The sequence below is a fragment of the Falco cherrug genome, chromosome 10 (assembly GCF_023634085.1).
Source record: "Falco cherrug isolate bFalChe1 chromosome 10, bFalChe1.pri, whole genome shotgun sequence".
NCBI classification, from domain to species: domain Eukaryota; kingdom Metazoa; phylum Chordata; class Aves; order Falconiformes; family Falconidae; genus Falco; species Falco cherrug.
This window is the reverse complement of record NC_073706.1, coordinates 29,113,595-29,132,274: the sequence shown is the minus strand read 5'-3', so window position 1 is coordinate 29,132,274 and position 18,680 is coordinate 29,113,595. Positions and strand designations below refer to the sequence as shown.

At 35.9% G+C, this 18,680-nt stretch overlaps 1 protein-coding gene across 15 annotated transcripts in view; it reads right to left on the bottom strand.

Annotated features, from left to right (window-relative positions):
* The window catches only part of IRAG1 (inositol 1,4,5-triphosphate receptor associated 1), a 79,687-nt gene that overhangs the window by 28,804 nt on the left and 32,203 nt on the right, over positions 1-18,680 (bottom strand). For 7 of the 15 annotated variants that reach the window (XM_055722724.1, XM_055722727.1, XM_055722728.1 and 4 more), the window contains 3 exons: positions 11,109-11,239; positions 4,581-4,681; positions 1,733-1,803 (listed from right to left, as the gene is read on the bottom strand). In XM_055722724.1, coding sequence (XP_055578699.1) covers positions 1,733-1,803; positions 4,581-4,681; positions 11,109-11,162 — 226 coding nt within the window. In that variant the 5' untranslated portion in view covers positions 11,163-11,239. Of the gene's footprint in view, positions 1-1,732; positions 1,804-4,580; positions 4,682-11,108; positions 11,279-11,988; positions 12,039-15,809; positions 15,907-18,680 lie in introns of those variants that run through there. The other 8 variants (XM_027810423.2, XM_055722731.1, XM_027810429.2 and 5 more) reach the window with 8 other exon arrangements.

The following is an 18,680-nucleotide window of genomic DNA, read 5'->3' as shown; positions in this document are numbered from 1 at the left end:
TTTATGTCCAGTTTTTCAAGGCTAAGGTCCCACAAATTCACCAGGCAAAGATTTATACACACTAATTTTAACATACACGTGATTCCATCAAATAATCTATAAAATAAAGTGCAGAGTTTGGAACTATAAAGATTTTATTTTATTCTATGCAGATAGAAGAGCTTTTCCCACAACGCAGAAGAAACAGTAAAGCTGCACCTGGCAAAGCCACAGGCAGAAGAAGCATAGCTAAAGCCTGAGAATTATAAAGCTATTTCAAATAAGCAAATCAATCTCTACCATGTGGTGGACCCGCAAGGATTTTCCAAAAAGACTTGCAAATAAAGAAGGCATTGCTAGAGACTGCTTCTCCTTATGCCAACTTATGTTGATATGTTAAGATATGTGACCCAGGAGAATGCATAGACCACAAACTGAAAGCCACTGCCTTACACTTAGACATTTACATTAATACATTGTTTTCTAAACAAGTTTTAAATAGTTGTAGAAGGAACCCATTAATGCCCGACTTCCAAACTGGTTGAAAACACTAAACTTTGAGCACTAATTTTTACAGTCCTCCAGGCTATGATTTAGCAAAGAATGTAGCCTGTTGTCAGAAAGGCCCTTTCTGCGTGAGCTGGTATGAATGGCTTCTATAAGCATCTAGGCTTTAATGGAGAAACAGTTAACTGAAAACAACAGGCCGAAGAACAGTAACATATATGCTGACAAGGTAACACATGCAGGTTTTTCATGCGTTGATAAACTCTACAGGCTGGTAAGCTTGTTGGATCTGCAAGAATCGATAAATACATCACCAAAAGTCTGCTCAATCTGTACAAGGCCACCAGCCCACACTAGCATCAACAACAGACTACAAGTCAGACATTTATTCTCAGGTAACTATGAAAAAAATTGTGACTGTGTCAGTGAGCTAACTATGAGTGAGTAAGCGACTGCATTGTGTGAAGAGCTGTCTGGTATTAACAACAACTTTACATGCATTAGTATAAACATTCTATCAACTCTGCTCAACTTTTACCTCACAGGAAATACATAAATGGAGACAAGTAACAATCCAAATGCAAACATACCAAGACTAAGAACTGATGGGAGCTTTGCCACTGACTTATAGCATGAGCATTTATCTCAGTCTGTAGTACTTACAAATCTGCATCCACACCATTAGTCCCCTTGAATAACAATTTACTCCACAGATACCTACCACAAAACTAACAGAACTAATTATATAGTAAACAGACTCATTAGAAAGTGAAGAAATGAAGAAAATCTTCCCCTGGATTGCTTGTTTTCATTTAAAGTTTAATCTGATATAATAGCCAAACTAATTAACTTGAGACACCAGTCTTTCATCTGTCAAGCTCCTTGCTAAAAAAACCTCCAGTTGATCAAAAGTAACAAAACAAGCATTACTGAACAGTATTTTCCATAAAACAAGAATTTTAAGCATGTATATCTCCAGCCTTCTAAAAATGTTAAGCTAACACACTAATCTAACAACTTTATGAAACTAACAATATGCATTTCCCTAGATCTGCCTGCATGCAATGCACTTGTCATAAACTCATGGCACAATTCAGCACGCTAGCAGTATTGCCTGTTCAGGTATTACAGAGAGTATACAGAAGAAAAAAGCTGTAGTCAATAGTCAGACACCCTATTTAGGTCTTTATTGCATGTCATACCTTCTGAGAAAACATCCTAGCTTAAATGAATAATCACTTCTTACCAACAGAAGTCAATGAACTTGTTGGATTCCTAGTGGCACGGTTAGAATGTCTCCTATGAGGACTTCTAGGCCTAGAGAGAAAAATGAACAAACAGAAATTATGGGAGTGTGGCACCAAAAAAAGTTCTACTTCACAAAAATTTAATGTTAAAAAGAAACCACCTGTCTTTGATTAAAAAGAAAAAAACCAAAAAGGTTTTATTGTAATTCCTCTCATCTCCAAACAACTGGAAAATGGAGGAATATTGCAGAAAGAAGGAAAATGACAAAAATTGCTTTCACAAAGGAGTTCTGACATTTGCTGCTAATGTCATACACTGTGAACTTTCAATTTCTCAGAAAAACTAAATTTTGTTTATTTCATTATTATGACTTAAAACTCTGTAAATATGGTACATTGAAAAAAAAATTAGTCTTTGTAAATTGTTAGTGCTTCCTAAACTAAGTTTTATGATTGAAATAATGTCTTAGGCTCTCACATTAACACTCTCATATAGTAATACGACAACTTTCTAGATTGGAAACCAGGTGAAAGTCTCCAATGACTGCAGAAAATTAAATACTGATCCACCAAATAATGCTGCTTTTAAAGGCTGCATTGTAATTCTGACCCTTAAATAATCTTGAAGTTTAGAGAGTACACTTAAAAAATACAAACAAATTATAGTATAGATTTATGATCAATAGTTTCTAATTAGTTTTTTCCCATATTTTAAGCCTAATGGCAGGTCAATAAATTAAAAATCCCAAGGCAATAAGTATCCTTTATCAGAAGACTGAAAATAACCTTAATTCAACTCAAGATTGAATTGAAGTTTTCAACTGCAAACAGGACTATTATTTCCATTGAACAGCTTACTTTTACATATGCTTACCACCTCAAGGTGGTATTCCTGCCCTGTTCACCAGAACAGCCTTAAATATCTGCTTCAAAATTCACTGTACTATAGTATTCAAGCTAGACTTTAAGTTGTCCAGCTGTCAGCTTAAAAACATTATCTATTTGAAATTTTTAACTGATACCTATTTTATTACACAAGATCAGGAATGCGATCCTGTCACAGTTTCCAGGTGCTACAGAAGTTTGTTTTGAAGCTTCACTGAAACAATGAGGAGAACTGAACAGATACAAAGGAAGGAAGGGAAAGAAGGGAGCTGGAAAAGCAGCTTACACTTGTTGCATCTGGATTTTAGATAGGAAAAAAAAGTCCAGTAACTCAAGTCCCAATGTTTTCAACTCAGGAATTTAAAAGAACTTAGCACATCTTAACTGGCTTTAGAAAGAAATTTTAAAGATGCTGGCTAATAATATAATGATATTCTAATGTCTTAAAATATTAACTTATGAAGCAGTTAGCCAGCAATGCCAGACTACCAACAATTTTTTTAAGGAAACAAACAATATACAATAATAGTAGCTTCACCAGCATCACCTTAAATTACATAACTCAGTATGCGTTTTAAGTTAATACCAAGATAATATGTACAAGGTTAGAAAATACATTTATTCTGAAAGATACATGTAATATGCTAAACCTGTCAGAAGAAGACAAGCATTTTCAGCATTTCATAAAACTATTAAATACTAGGTATAAAAAATAAATATTTGCAGAAGCTATTAGTAAAACCTGCAAAGTGTTTTTATGTTCATAAGCCTTCCTTGAAAATCTTCTGCCCACACAAATAAGCCTTATTATACAAACTGTCATACACTGGAAGTCCCTCTTTTGCCAAAAACTTTCCTTCTTCATTAAAACACAATTTATTAATTTAAGGATCATGCAAACAACATGGTTTTCTGCTGCATTTTCCTTTCAATAGACAAAGCAATTACAACAGATATGAAACATTGCTACAATGTCTATTTTTCAGCATGATACTAAGAATATTGTACTAAAATGGTAATATAGCTAGTTCTTTAATTCAAAAAGGGAACAGACAACACAGGCTTTGTACGTAAGATACACCCATTTGCCAGAGTCAACACCGATGGCTGACCATACATTGAGGAACTTAGAACTTTAATGTTTAAAAACCAGTAATTTTTGTTTTAAGTCTTACAAGGATTAATTTCCTAATTCTGCATCACACTACAAAGTTCTTAGTGATTCAGTGGAAATATTCACATGATTAAAGTCAGCATTACTGGTTTACATATATAATCAGTAAACCAGAATTAGGGATTTAGCTACTGAATTGAAAAATTTCCATGGGAGGGAATACTTCAGGAAACATAAAAATGCTCAATTGTACTTTTTTTGGCCTCAGTTGCTCATTGACTGGGTCTGAGTCAGAAGGACTGTACTGTGCATTGCCATGCACAGAACATGAGGAATCCAGCTGTTAGTCATCCCTTTAGTAGGTGTAAGACTGTAGCGTGTGCACACCCCCCACCCCCCACTGTATGTCTACAAAAGGATTTGACTAAGCAATATTCTCCTCACCAGGCTCTATTTTATTTGCTAGCAAAAGGATGAACTTCAAAAAGTTACAGGTTTTAGTCCAAATTATGCAAAATTGTATTTTACTTTTTTTTTTTTTTTACTTTATAATTATGCTATTCTGAAAGATAAGCAAGTGCAATGTAAATTTAAAGTATATCAAGTCAAGCTGGCAGGCTTAGTATTATATGAATGTCTGCTCTTTTAGTGTCAATTATATTCCTGCACTCGGCCCCCCCTCCAAAACAAATCATCATCAAAGTGCAAAGACAATATGATGAAAGTACAAACAGAGATACAGCAATAATATTTTAATATAATATACATTTCAAAGCAATATTTTAGAAACACAGCTCCTGGAATTACTGTACAATTTATGCATAGATTGGTAATGTATTATATAGTACCTGTTAACCAGATTTTTATCAATTTCTACATCTGGCGTAACAGCATTCTCTGGAAGAACAATAGAAGGTGTACTGCGTGTTGTCCCTTCAACTGTAGTATCCTGAATGGTTTGTGACAAATATAAAAATGTAGTTAAACAGAAATCCAAAAAACTCAATACTGATGCTCTGTGGAAAATAATGTGTATTGTCCAATTTAGCTAAAAGAGAAAATGACTGAACTAAGTGAGAATTAGCTCTTATTTGATAAAACATATGTGATTTAGAGACCTATACTTAAATTGCTGAAAAAATTTGATGGAGCCTTGCAATATCTGTTTTCTTTATAAATTTTTAATGCACACAAGCTAAATTCAATAAGCATGGAACTAATGCGAAAGCTTTAAAATGGTGGAGAAACTGATTTTTCACACAGCAAACCATTCCTTGACTGAAGTACCTGTACAACACTTGGTGAACTTAATGAGCTGAATGCAAGAGTGAAAAGCAGCTATGTATAACAGGGCTAAATTAGGCACACAAAACCTCCAAACAGCGCTAGTGTGCAATGAAAGCTTGAAAAATGCAGTATTAACTGTATGCGTGTTATCCACAAAACCAGAAAACAATTATTTATAATTTTTATATTATATATACATTTATATTATAATATTTATATTTATTTATTTATAGAACAAGTTATCTTGTTAGTCTTCTACTTGAGTTTTCCTCCCATTAATTAGAAAAATATTTTAAAGAACATAAATGCAAAATTTAATAAAATATAATATTTAAGTGACAAAAGAAACTGGCACTGAATATCAGTGGATGCTTGCCTTCTTACTAAATATGAGAACTTTTCCCAAGAACATAATCCCACACCGTCTAGTACAGTGATGCCAATCAGCTGAAGAGAAGGAATCAGTTTCCTGTGAGATATCCCAAATGGAGATACATCAAGTTGGAAGAAAGAACTGTGTATCTCTCATATATAGTAAAAAAAGTGATTACTTCTACCCCATGTACTACATTCAGATTAAAATAAATAAATAAATAAATAGAAATTCAAGCCCGGTAATATTGAAAGGCTACATAAGCAATCTGTTGTTTACCAGAAATTGTAGGCACCTGCTAAAATCTGCAATTTTTATTTTAGAGTACAATCATGAGATAAGTAGATCATATTTTAGCAGTGTGAGTATTTATAGCTGGAGAGAAAACTTCCCAAAAGTGGCAGGGGACTGCCATCAATCAAGTTGTAAAATTTAAAGAATAATTTGTAAATTCTCATATCCTAATTGCTTCTTTTAGGCACTAGTATGTACAAGTATTTTATTTTATTTAGCCATTTTCCATATAAATTTTTCTTGAAACTACAACCCAAAGGTTCCTAAGAAATTTTTACTTCAGTTGGCATTGGATTAGATAACAGAATTGTTTTCAGTTGGAAGGGACCTACAGCCATCATCTAGTCCAGCTGCCTGACCAGTTCAGGGCTGCCCAAAAGTTAAAGCATGGTATTAAGGGCATTGTCCAAACGCCTCTTAAACACTGACAGGTTTTGGGCATTGACCACCTCTCATCATCTCAATGCTTCTGAATCTTCAAAAACAGCATGTTTGCTATCCATGACAAAAAGGCAATTACATTTGACTCCTAGAAACATCACTTTGCTTTTACTGATAGAACATTTGCTGTCAATTTTGCTTACTCCTTTTTTAAGAATGTTTGCCTACTTGAGTTTGACACAAATGTAATGAATTCAGAACAACATTTATTTTGGTAATATTCATTAAATAGGCAGGTAATAAAAAGCTGTTATAAAAGCACTAATTTAGGCAATTACAGAATGAAGCACCTAATAGGTCACAGTTTAACAAGTCAACATTTTAGAATAGAGAAAATTAAATAATTTCAATTATTTGAAACAAAGGCCATTAATGAATAACTGTTTCAGTCATCTACTGTCATGTGGAGAAATTAGTGTAGTCATAAGTTTTATTACAATAAATAAATAACCAAGAGTATAAATTGAAATGGAATTACATACATTCAGAAAGCCAATGGTTACATGACTGCTAATATGTATCCCCTCAACATCTCTCCCAGTGCTGAACTTATTCTTGTTGAAATAATGTGTTTTCTGATCAATTTAAAGATCTGAAAGCATTTTGAAAATAGTATAATCTTAACATACAAAGAATAACCCTTCTTCCTCTCAAAGGCAATAAATATGTTTTGGCTTGGACATGTGATGTAGGATTCTTGATTCTGTTGTCAGTTATGGGGTTTTTAAAATAAAATAAAAACATTCCATGCAGCTCCACACTTCCGTACTCATAATACTCATATGACATTTCTCAGCAAGTTCACATTGTCAGTTGCATGAGAGCAGACTGGGAAACATGCCAAGAAAATAATATGAAGATTTAAGTTTAAGAAAAATATCCTTGTAGTATTCGAAATGTTAGAATGTAAAAGCATATGTTATTCAAAGTGCACAACTGACGTTGTATTGTAAATTTTCAAACTGACATTTGAAAGCAATTTTTAGCAGTATTCTTGAAAATGTTACTAAATAACAATGTATTTTGTCCAACAATCAATGACAAAAATTCAGGTGACTGCTCTGCTTGTAGGGCAAAGCAGCTGAGTACACATGTATATTGTTTACACTAATCTTATGACTGCCAAAGAGCAAAAGCTTTTGAATGACGTAGTACCAGCCTTAAAGTCACTCAAGCCCATTTTAGGACTTTAAAACCAGCTCATTAAAAAGGAAAAAATAACAGAAAAGAAAAAAAGGAAAGAAGAAAAGGAAAAAGAAAAAAAGAAAAGAAAAGAAAAAGGCTATGACCAGCAGTTCAATTTCTATACCAGTGAAAACTCATGCCTCCTGTTGTCCAAACTTACTGTATAGGAGTGGGGCAGGAAGAGCTAGAGCATGAAGCTCTTTGCAGGGCCAGCTGGCTCGAATCAAAGAAATCTTTGTACTCTGAAGAGTACTTGGGCTGCTATATGCAATCTTGGAAGAGCAGCTTTAACAGGAAGCTTAATTTGTGTCACAGCTGTACATCTGCACAAAGACAATACCGGTTTTCCATCACCCTCCCACGGCCTGCCTGTTACTGCCCCCTCCACGATAGCTTCCAGCTAAGGCTGCTCCTCCTCACTCATTCCCATCAGCTGCCTCATACCCTAGCACCAATGACTACCCGCTACCAAGTCTTTGCTTCCTTTTTGCCCCAAACCCTCTTCCCAGAAAAATGTAGGGTAAAACTGACTCTACCTCTATGGCTTAGGTGGGAACTGATCCATGTGCTCTACAGGTATGATTATGTGTCATCTAGTCTTGCAGGGAGGCTTGCACTGTGCTGTGGAGGATGGCACATGTGATTTGGTCCATACCAGCACATCCCAGAGGCTCAGGGATATCACAGTGGATAGCATCTGCAGGCGTTCTGGCTGTTAAGCTCTAGCAAGCCCTCACTAAGTATACAAAAAATGTGGTTTTAGAAGTTTTATAAAACATCCAAATTTGGATGGATTTGAACAGTAATGGGGAAGAAAAAAAAAAAACAAAACACTCTGCTAAAAGAGCTACCCTGCCAGGACAGTCAGATGATAAAGCTTTACTGTATACCAACTGAATTCTTCAAAGCATTGGGGGTGGGAATCCTCTGCCACCTGGCTGTATTCTTAGAAATTAATTAAAAGCCTGAACTGAATTTCAGAACAAATCTGGTCTGAAACAGACACTTATGTGAAAAGCCTCGGAAAAGTTATGCATCTCAGAAAGCAGTCTTTTGAGTGAGATGGGGTTTTAAGTAAGCTTAATTTTAGCTGTTTAAGTGAAGTGCTGAGCTTTGAAAGTAAGGTAATGAAATTAAATTCTAACTGCATATAGTTGAAACAGACAGGAGAACAAAGTAAACATGGGACACCTCCTTCAGAACAAAACAGATCACATGCAATGATTTGATAAAGGTACAATACAAATTTAAATTGGAATAATAAAACCCAAAGAAATGCAGAACTTGAATGATGGAATAATCAGGGTATAAGAAACATCCAAGACAGACTTTTCCTCAGCAGTCAGAAAAGCCAGTAAAGTAGTGTTTAGGATACAAAGAGAGGAGAAAGCTGGGAACAGAAATAGGGACTTTTGATATAAAGAGAGGGAAAGATGGCAGCTCACAACCAACGCTGAAAGTGTAGGGAGATTTATAGGCCACTATAAATCTTAACGTAACTGGTAAGGATCTAATTTTCTTTGCTGCATGTATGCAGTATATGTACAGAAATTGTACTTTTAATACTAAAAACCTGAAATGAGTTTTTAAGGGTAACAGTGAAAGCATATTACACTATTATTCTACGTGAAATCTAATTAAAATATGGAAATAAGTAAAAAGGACATCTGACTATGAAGTTCTATGATTTATAGTGGGAGAAATGATTCTGTATAAAACACTCCTAAAATTTTTGATACTTACTGTAAGAAGACAGCACACAAAGTAAGAGTTCAACTACACACTCAGTTCAGACATTTCAAACAAGGGGCTGAAGTTCTTTGATTTAGGCTAACTGCCCACACCTGTGTTAACAGGAATTTCACATCTACTTCCCTCAGGAACACAGAGCTAATGAATACTTTGATGAATGTTGCTTAGTCAGAATCGTTAACACAGGCCGCTGTAAGAAATAATGAAATGGAAAACCACACTTGTTTTCTCAAAATGAATTTGAGAAACATAACCCAGGTCTTCCCATCATATAAAAGTTATTTGAAGTAAACAAGAAACTACAGGTGATGCTAAGGTTCATTTTCTTTTTCTCAGAACTGTTTCGTGAATGTGTGTGCACTTGTGCAAGCAGGGAAATGGTGGGCAAGTGTCTTCTGAAACAGAATGCAGAAACTGTTAAGACTCCAGACAGCACTTTAGATAAAATGAGAATCCAGACTTGGAAAGTTTTATTCAACGGCAGAAAACAAGTCCACCAGTTATTAGCTCCTTCTGATGCCCTCTCCTTGCTTGCAAGTCCTTACCTCACAATGATGAGCTATATTACTTATTACAGTCATGCTGTACAACTTGGACTGAAGCAAGACCCAAGTGCTAACAGCTATGAACAAGATCAAATTCTCATAACAATGGCTAGTTGCAATCCTTAACTTAAGAAGGCTCATGAGCAGTGTGTTGGTTAAACCTAAAAATAACAATTTACCTAAACCTAAGTGTTTTGCACAGGTAACCAATTCATGAACTATCACATTATCATAGTTCAATGAAGACCTACCTCTAAAAGGCCCATCTATCTATGTTTTCAATTTTTTTTTTATTAGGTGGTTGGAATTCTTAATTCCTTCCATTTGACAAGCATGCTCAGGATTAGATTAACTGACATCTGGTAGCTTTTAATTTTTTCCCCTCTTTGGATATGTTTCACCCAGCAAGCCTTTTTTACTAAAATACTCTTCACATGGGCAAGTTAAAAAAAAAAAACAACAAACCAACAACAAAATCTTCTTGACCTAATGTATCTTCTCAGCTAATAGTCTGATGAACTTGCATCCATCTGGGGTGTTTATCTTAAGCCAGGAAACTAACACTCAGCACAATGTGCAATTTAGATGGAATGCATGACAAATCAGTGTAGGGCTCACTGCTGACAATATTTTCCAACAGTGTTAAAGTAGCGGATGTTTTCACCTAAAGTGTAGAATACAGTGTCCTCAAATGCAATGACAGTGATACTTTTTTAACTGAGGATGTGCCAGATAATAAATCCTCTTTCTTTACACCAGTTTGCATGAAACAGGATGATCTGGATAACCTGTGTCACAGGTTACGTTCTTTACCTCAGCTAAGCTAAGAATTCAGCCCACCACCACCACCACTTTATTAGAACATAAATTACTTTTTATCAAAAGGGACAAGTATCATCTCATATTGATTTTTTAAATTTATCTGCAAATAAAACATATAAAACCACTTAGATGCCACAAATTGAGTAGCAAATTGACGAATATATCTGGGGACTTCCTACCTGTTCTCTGTATAGTTCCAGTATATGTTCAGCTACTGCTGTGGCAAATAAAGCACTGAGAAAGACTACAAACCAACTTTCCATCTTTCACACACACATGAATCGCACAGAATCTTCTATATCTGTAAAGGTGACACTGTAAGTTTCAAGACTACTGTGAAGTACAAGCCTAAGTTCTTTTCTCAAAGGTTCAAGTTCTCTGTAATAACACCAGTAAGGACATTTTTGCACAGCTTTGATATAAATGGTTCAGAACAAGCAGATATATAAGCCTCCAGCTCAAACTGATAAACAAGTGCTTGAGCAACTTCAGTTCTCATTCCTTAGTCTATAAAGTATTTGAAGAATTCTATCAATTGAAAGATCATTCATCACTTCATCAGTTAATCAAAACATACTAATCCACAGCAATGATTAAATTTCATTTTATAAACTCCTAAATATATGCAAACAGGTTTCCAACAAGCGTCAAACCCCCATATTTTTAAGAGTGCTTACTTTGGCTGGAGGAGAATTGTTGTGCTGTCCCTTGTCTTCAGGTAAGATTGGCATGGTGGACACTGTGAAGGACGTGGAACTGCAATGTGGACTAACAGGACCATGCACTGCTGAGACTGTTTCAAGTTAACCTGAAGGCATAAGCGTTGACAGGCCTCGTGATCTGCAGGCTGTGTTACATGCCAAAACCACAAATCAAATCCATTTAAAACTCTGTGCTCCAACATTCAGGTCACTTTACAATAACAAACAGTATTAAGGTTTAAAATTAAAAATGTTATCTTGTGTTTTATTAACTAAAGCTTTCAAGGTCAAATATAACTTAGTAAATACATTCAAAATGGACAATCTTCTATCCTTGTTGCTATTTCCATCTCTTCCCTCCATTTTACAGGGTTTTTTTTGTTACTATGACTGTTTTGGCTGTGACCAAACTACCCTCTTTAAAAATCCTCTAAGAAGGAAGCAGCATCCTGAATATCCATAATATGCCTTTTACTGGCTAAGAAATCTCTTGCTACAGAGCATGATCTCAGGTCTCAAAGAAAGAAGTAAAACTGGGAACCCAGACGGTGGCACTCTTTCTTTGAGCGAGGATAAGGCCTAGGTGAATTGTGCAGACTTGGCGTACATCTGCAGAAGACAACACTGTGCATGACACTTCCGAAGCAAAATAGCAGTAATGGCCAAATGGGGCGGGGGGGGAGGGGAAATCACTGCCTATTAAGTGGAGAAAATTCTTGCTATTAGCGTCAAAGGGAGCTACTGCCTTCATAAGGATATTGTTAGGATTAAAGCCTGTACAGTGGTCTAAAGATGAGAAATGTTAAGTATAAACCTTGCAGCTACAGCGTATTACAAGACTTACTATGACACCTACTGGATAGTTAAGGAACAGTCCTCATAAATCATCCGACTCCTTGGTGATGCCTAAAGATGACAGACCATTGTTATCAGAGACAATCTGGTACACAGTTTCTGTCTGGACTAGTAAGAGTTAACTATAGTCCCTTTACAGTTCATTCACAGCTGTGTACAGAATGGAGCTATACACTCAAACCATACTACAACAACTTCAATAGTGTGCCAAGGAAATAAATATACCCAACAAGCACAGGTTCAGCCTTCAGAAACACGTTACCTTCTCCTAAACCTAAACTACTCATCTCATCTCAATTCTTTTACTCTTCCATAAATCTAGATAGATGGAACAAAGAGGTTGAGATGGGGAGATGGATGATTTGAAGTTCAAGGCACTTAGCAGCATTGTAAGATTAACCTTCTACAGTTTTCCCTTCCATTTCAGCAAAAGGCAAAGAAATGTATTCAGGAAAATGTTGGTTTGAGGCTGAGAATTAAAACTGTCAAAATACTTGCGCCGATTTAAAAAAAAAAAAAGAAAAGAAAAAGAAGGATAAAAGTAGGCAAAACTATTCACAGGAAATACCAAAGCAGCCTCAGTAGTGACAAGTATTCACCTCAGCTTTCACAGAAAACAAGTGCTGTAAAACCAACAGAACGTGTGAAAACTTTGGACTACAGAAGCAGCCATGACCCATGCTTTTATTAGATTTATTTCATATTATATTGGAAACATAATTTTCTCTTTTACTAGAAGAGGAACACAAGGCCACCTTCACAAGAAATTCAATGTAGAACTAATATATTGTAAAAGCCATCTCTACGCAAGTATTACTGTGTTCAGGAAAAAAAAAAGTTATTCCATCAAAGCTCTTTAATAAAGACTGTGAGAAGATGCAGCATATATGACATCATTATAAAGACCAAGATAAAGACTTCTTTTGAATGACGAGCATAATATTTTTTAGAGCAGTACGTGCTGTAGGAACAGCATGTTTCAAGCTTTCGTAGACATATTGAACCTGTTACGGGCGAATTTCTAGCTCTACTGCAAGGAGTAGAAGCTCATGTTTGTGTCACAATTTTACCCACCTCTGACTTCAAATAAGAGTAGATGAAGCTTTCTATGAATAAAAAGAAGATTTAAAAATGTTTATTAAGGCAAAATATCTTTGAAGTCCCTAATATGATAGAAAACAGACATCTATGATTACATATATTTTAATAAACCCACAGAGATCAGGCAGATAGCAGTAGCATTAAACATCTGTGTGTTTCAACAGTTAAGTATTTTTATATCAAACAACAGTCACCAACTATTAACAACACATGACAATGAGATAGAAGTGAGGTAACTAAAAAAAAGTGTCATGGACTTGCTTTTCATCTCTGTAACAAAATTCTGGCATCCTACGCAATTTCTAGTTTGCAAGAACTCAAATTCAAACAAAACCAAAAGAAGAGAATATATAAATTTGGCTGTTTATCTAATCCCTCTTGATGTTTGGCTTAGGCATTTATAATGGTTCTGATAGGCTCAACTCAACAGAATGCTGGGTCTGAAAAATCACAAATGTTTGAAGTCATGGCCACAGTCCATTTGCAGTCCTGCGTGGAGTTGTGTAAGCTACTGCATCAAATTGGTTTATTGCCAGTCTTAGCTGAGTTCCTAGTACATACTCAACTTTTAAAAGTATTGCAAGTGAGACTGAAATAAGAAAGAGCTATTAAGCACATCAAGTTTCAGTTAATTTTTCAGATTTAAAAACCAAGAAGTTTTAAAAGAAAAAAAATAATCAGCAGGCTTGTCTAAGAATAGAAAGGGACAAATCCCAAGATCTGCTGTCTTAGAGATGCAGCACAGAAAGTACAGCCAAGGGAGAATGGAGGGTAAAGGATGAATTTACACCACCTTAACAACACCCAGATTTGGAGTGGACTGAGTTGAGTTCGTCTCTGACACAATCAGAACTTTACTCTGACTTCCCTACAGAGCTATCTTGCAAACAGGACAAAGCTCCAAGCCTTTGCGGTTCTGATTAGTAGGAGAATTTCCTCTTCAGACTTTCCATTTTTTCCTAATAGCCCTCCAGAAAACCCCAGTGCCGAGGACTGTATTGGAGCAGCAAAAGCCTGTATATAACTATTTATACTTTGAGGCTTCTTAAAACAAATGCAGTCTTTGCACACCTTGTCCACACCTCTAAGGTGCCGAAGTAAGGGTTACTGCTTATTGGTATTGTAACAAAACATATAAGGACATTCATAAGCTACATGACTTAGAGCTACTAAATTATTCCTTTTTCAATTTAAAGGCTTATTTTTAACCTGTGCAGTGTTCTTAAAATCAGTAGTCCAGATCCTTTACAGATTTTATGATGCTGAATCAGCACAAACATCACATCTTGTAAATGGAAATGGATATAATCACCTTCTTGCTGCATGCTGTGCAAGAAGTTCTGCCATTTTCTGATCAATTAGTACATTCTGATACTACTAGGAAATGTGAAAGTTTAGAAATGATGGAACCAAAGATGCTACTGAATAAATGTTCTTCTTACTATCACTGCTGAAGTGACCTTATGCCTATTTGATTGGGAAATGAGAAACAGCCCCAGTAAGTGTCAGTGAGAGTCAAAACATTCAGAAAAAGGGGGCTTCATGAGAAAACTCTTAACAAGAATTAGAGAAGCTTATTTGCATCTCACAAATGTAGGAAGAAAAAAGAGAAACGCCCTTGGAAAATTTATTGCTCTAGCAGGTACATTTTTTCTTCTTCAGTAGAGCATTAGGGAGGAGTACAGCCATGGAACCGATAGAAATTCGCACCTCTATCTACAAGAACAGCTTACAGCCTTACCAGAACTCTGAGCCAAAGTGCAGAAAGCATGACTATCCTGATTCTAAGCCTGGCTCATCTGCCATGTGAACAGCCTTTGGAATCACGTTGCCATTAGCTTTGCCAGTTTTATCTTGTTTCCACAAGCATAAACACATTTCAGTCAAAGGAGGAAATGATATGTTAATAATACACACAACACAGTGACACATCAACTGAAACAACTGTAGTTATTGTCCCTAAAGATACTGAAAAGATAGATTAAAAACATATCTGCACTTTAAAACTAGTCACGGTGCATAAGCACACGTTAGCATCCTAGTCTCTAAGACAACTTCAAGATTCTGTCATATCTTTTGTTAGGCACTGATCAAACTCTGTCTGGCCTACCTTTATCCTGTCAAAGGATGTAGTGAGATGATTGTTGTGTTTTATCAGAGTAAATGATCCCTCCCAAAAGTCCAGTCTAGAAATCGCAAGAGCTTCAAAATTACCTTTTAAGATTAAATACTTGTAGAAATTAACTCATACGTCACAAGAAGAGTGGATGTGTGCAAAGGTCTACAATCTTAGTCTGCATGAGCCTTTTGCACCTACAAAATTAATTTTAAAAAAATAATTACCTATCCTATTCACCAAATTCTGCTTATTCCCACACTAAACTGAGAAAGCATAAAGAAAAAAAGGAAGAAGGAGAACGAAAGGAGAGAGGATGGAGTGATTTTTAATGTTTTGGTCTGTTATTGTAAACTTAGAGCTTAAAATAGTTAGGAAAAAAATGATCCCCTGAGCTCAAATTTGTAGTCAGATATAGATCTGTGAATGCAGAGAACTTTCTTTTACCACTGTGCAGGCTTAGAGTACAATCCCCAGGAAATGGTGAACTGGGAGCTCTATTCCATAAAAGGGAAAAGTATTCAGAGGCCCTTGGCTTTCAGCGTGTTCTTTCTGCAACTCATTTTACCATAGCAGAGAAAGCTAAGTACGATCAGTTAACTTACCCTTTCTGAGTCACAGCTGAACACCACTTAGCGAAGGCTTAAATAAAGGTGCTTTACTCCATCTCCACTGATAGCTTGGCAGTTGACCTCAAATGCTGTCATGTCACAACAAGGATATATTAAAAAAGCAGAAATAAACAATTAAGAAAGCATTTTATTAATATTTCTTGACCTCATATTGCCTGTGGTCAAGTCAAGCAACTCTTATTTGTCAACAGTGGGAGCTGCATACCCATGAACACTGCTGAACAGCACAGTTCTGAGCTGCATTTTGTAGCTCTTTTCTTTGCTGTCCTGCAAAGTGGTTGTAAAACATTACCATCTTAGAAAGGTATCTTTCTGCATTCCTTTTGTATAGCTGTAAAAGCATATGGAAGTCATGTAGCATTTTGAATTAGGTTTTGCAGTTTGAAGTCCTTAAAAACCACTAAACTTACTTCATTCAAACCAAGCGTGAGCAAAACGGTGTTTTTCTTATGTTTGTACCACAGGGTAAGTTTTGAAACACAAAGCATGGTTATAGTATTTAAGATACTCAAACAAAGCTAGTCAGCATACATTAGCTATCTCAAATTTTTTTTTTTAAAACACCACCATAACAAAACAAACCAAACAAAACCTATAAAACCAGATCCAGAATATCTTAATAGAAAGCCTTTAATGTTTTGCACTAGGACCTCAAGATTTTTGTCTAATAGACACATTCACTGGAAAAGGATAAAAAAACCCCCAGAAAGCTGAATCATTTACATTCTTACTCTATGTGACAAGAGATACTACGTGGAAACTGGAAGATACTTTCCTTATTGTCTGCAACACATGAAAAAATTTGACTGCTTCCTACTGCATCTAATTTTCATGACAGGAGAGTGGATTCTCATATTAAATACCTAAGTTTGCAAGATACTGAGACAGCGTGTCAGTCAGTTCACCAAAACACATAGTCATAGTCCCAGGACTAACACAAGGCATCTCTGTAGTAACTGTAATGATCCAAGTTCTACTCACATTAACATCCATACAACCATATGGACGTTAACAACTAGGTAAAATCTGGAAGACAAAGTGGCATTTCTGTTTATGAGATACCGAACAATACTACTGGGGCATGCAAAGCATATGCAACTACTAAATGAATTCAAAGCATCTGTTCTCATTCTGAGAATTATTGAGATTAATTCCTGAGCAACTTAGTACTTCTTGACAGTCAGAACACTTCCAGGCTGCAACCTCAAAGACAAGCGAAAAATGTGAATAATTCTGTCACAAAAACATTTTAAAGGAAGAAACTAACAAAAGCTTAAGAAGAATACAGCAAATGTCCCTCAGGTTCTAAAAAGCTTCAGTCTCTCAAACTCAGTGGGTAGTCTTCCTCAGGACTACAAGCTACCCATATAGGATTTGCTTTACAGAGCAGCACAACAGGAAAGAATCTCCTTTTCTGCTTTCTGTTTTCCTCATAGCTCAGGAACACATCAAAATTGATGGGTTTCAGTAATCAGCTTGGATGAGAGAAAGGAAATGTTAGATAAGGCAGAAAGTAAAATATTGTTTTGATGCATGTTCAACCTGATCTGACTGGGAGCACTCAGGAGACTATCTCTAGAAATGCCTAGTTACAACACTGCTGAGACTGAAAAACAAAGTTTGGGGCTGAGAGGTGATGCTGGTCCATTACCAACAAGACTAACTCCTAAAACAAGGCATTTGGTTTTGTTATGTATCTAAAGTTTTACATCAGAATTTAAAGAAATCTGATAAATAAGTCCCACACAGTTTAATGGATAATGTTTTCTAGGAGTTATGTCTTAACTCCAATAGGGTCCATTCTGGTCCCAGCTTTAGGCTTTTCCCCGATACATTGAGCGAAAAATCAGTTGGACTCTATTTCTCTCATAGACAATTATTTTAATATAGTTCAATGGAAATTCAAGACTCACTAAAAGATTGCAACTGTATCTGAAAATACCATTTTTTGCTGTGAAATTCTATCAGCCACCTTCATTTGTTTTAGCAATTGTTGCAATTTTTGTTTTATTAGCAGTCATTGTTTAGGTTTACTTCTCCTGCAGCAAAGCCATCTCAGGAGCGGCTTACAAGGCTTACAATCTTTTTTTTTTTTGCAAGAATTCTAGACTGAATTTTATGCCACAGACAATCAGCAAGCAACTGAAGAATGTTTCACTAACTTTTTAGACAACTGGACCCAGATTAAGATAATAATAATTAAAAAAACGGGTTTTTCTTTCAAGGTAAGTGTATTTTAGACAGCCTGAAAGATTACTCATTCCACGTTTTTAGGGGCACTTAGGAGTTAATATTGTATGAATGAAACTATTATAAATTACTCTGTTTTGGATGCAAAGCCTTTGTTTTCATTTTTTGTTTTTATTTAGCACTAAAAAGAATTTGAGGAAGTGAGGGTATAAGTAGCATTACCTCCTCATGAAAACAAAAGGTTTTAAGAATTGTTTACAAGTTCACAAAAAATATGTTCTGGTTCATTTGCAGGTTTTAATCATTCTGGGGTTTTCTTTGGATGAATCTGCCTAAAACTAAACTCCAATAACATAATTTTATCTGAATAGGTATGTGCCCAAGATACCAGACCAAGTTCTTGTATGGAAAGGACAGATCTGTGTGATTCTTAGAGCAGAGGCTTCTCCCCAGCCATGCCATTGTAAGAACCTGGCAGTCCTCACAGCCCGAGCTGGAGACCACGGGACAGCTGTGGCAGGCAAAACAAAGGGAGGTGGCACTTCCTCAGGGATTCCAGATCTGAAAGCTTTTACCCATTTGTTTGCACCCCCTCATTCAATGGCTTGTATCCAGAATGAACGGCAGTTATGTTAATTTAACGGGCAGCTGTTT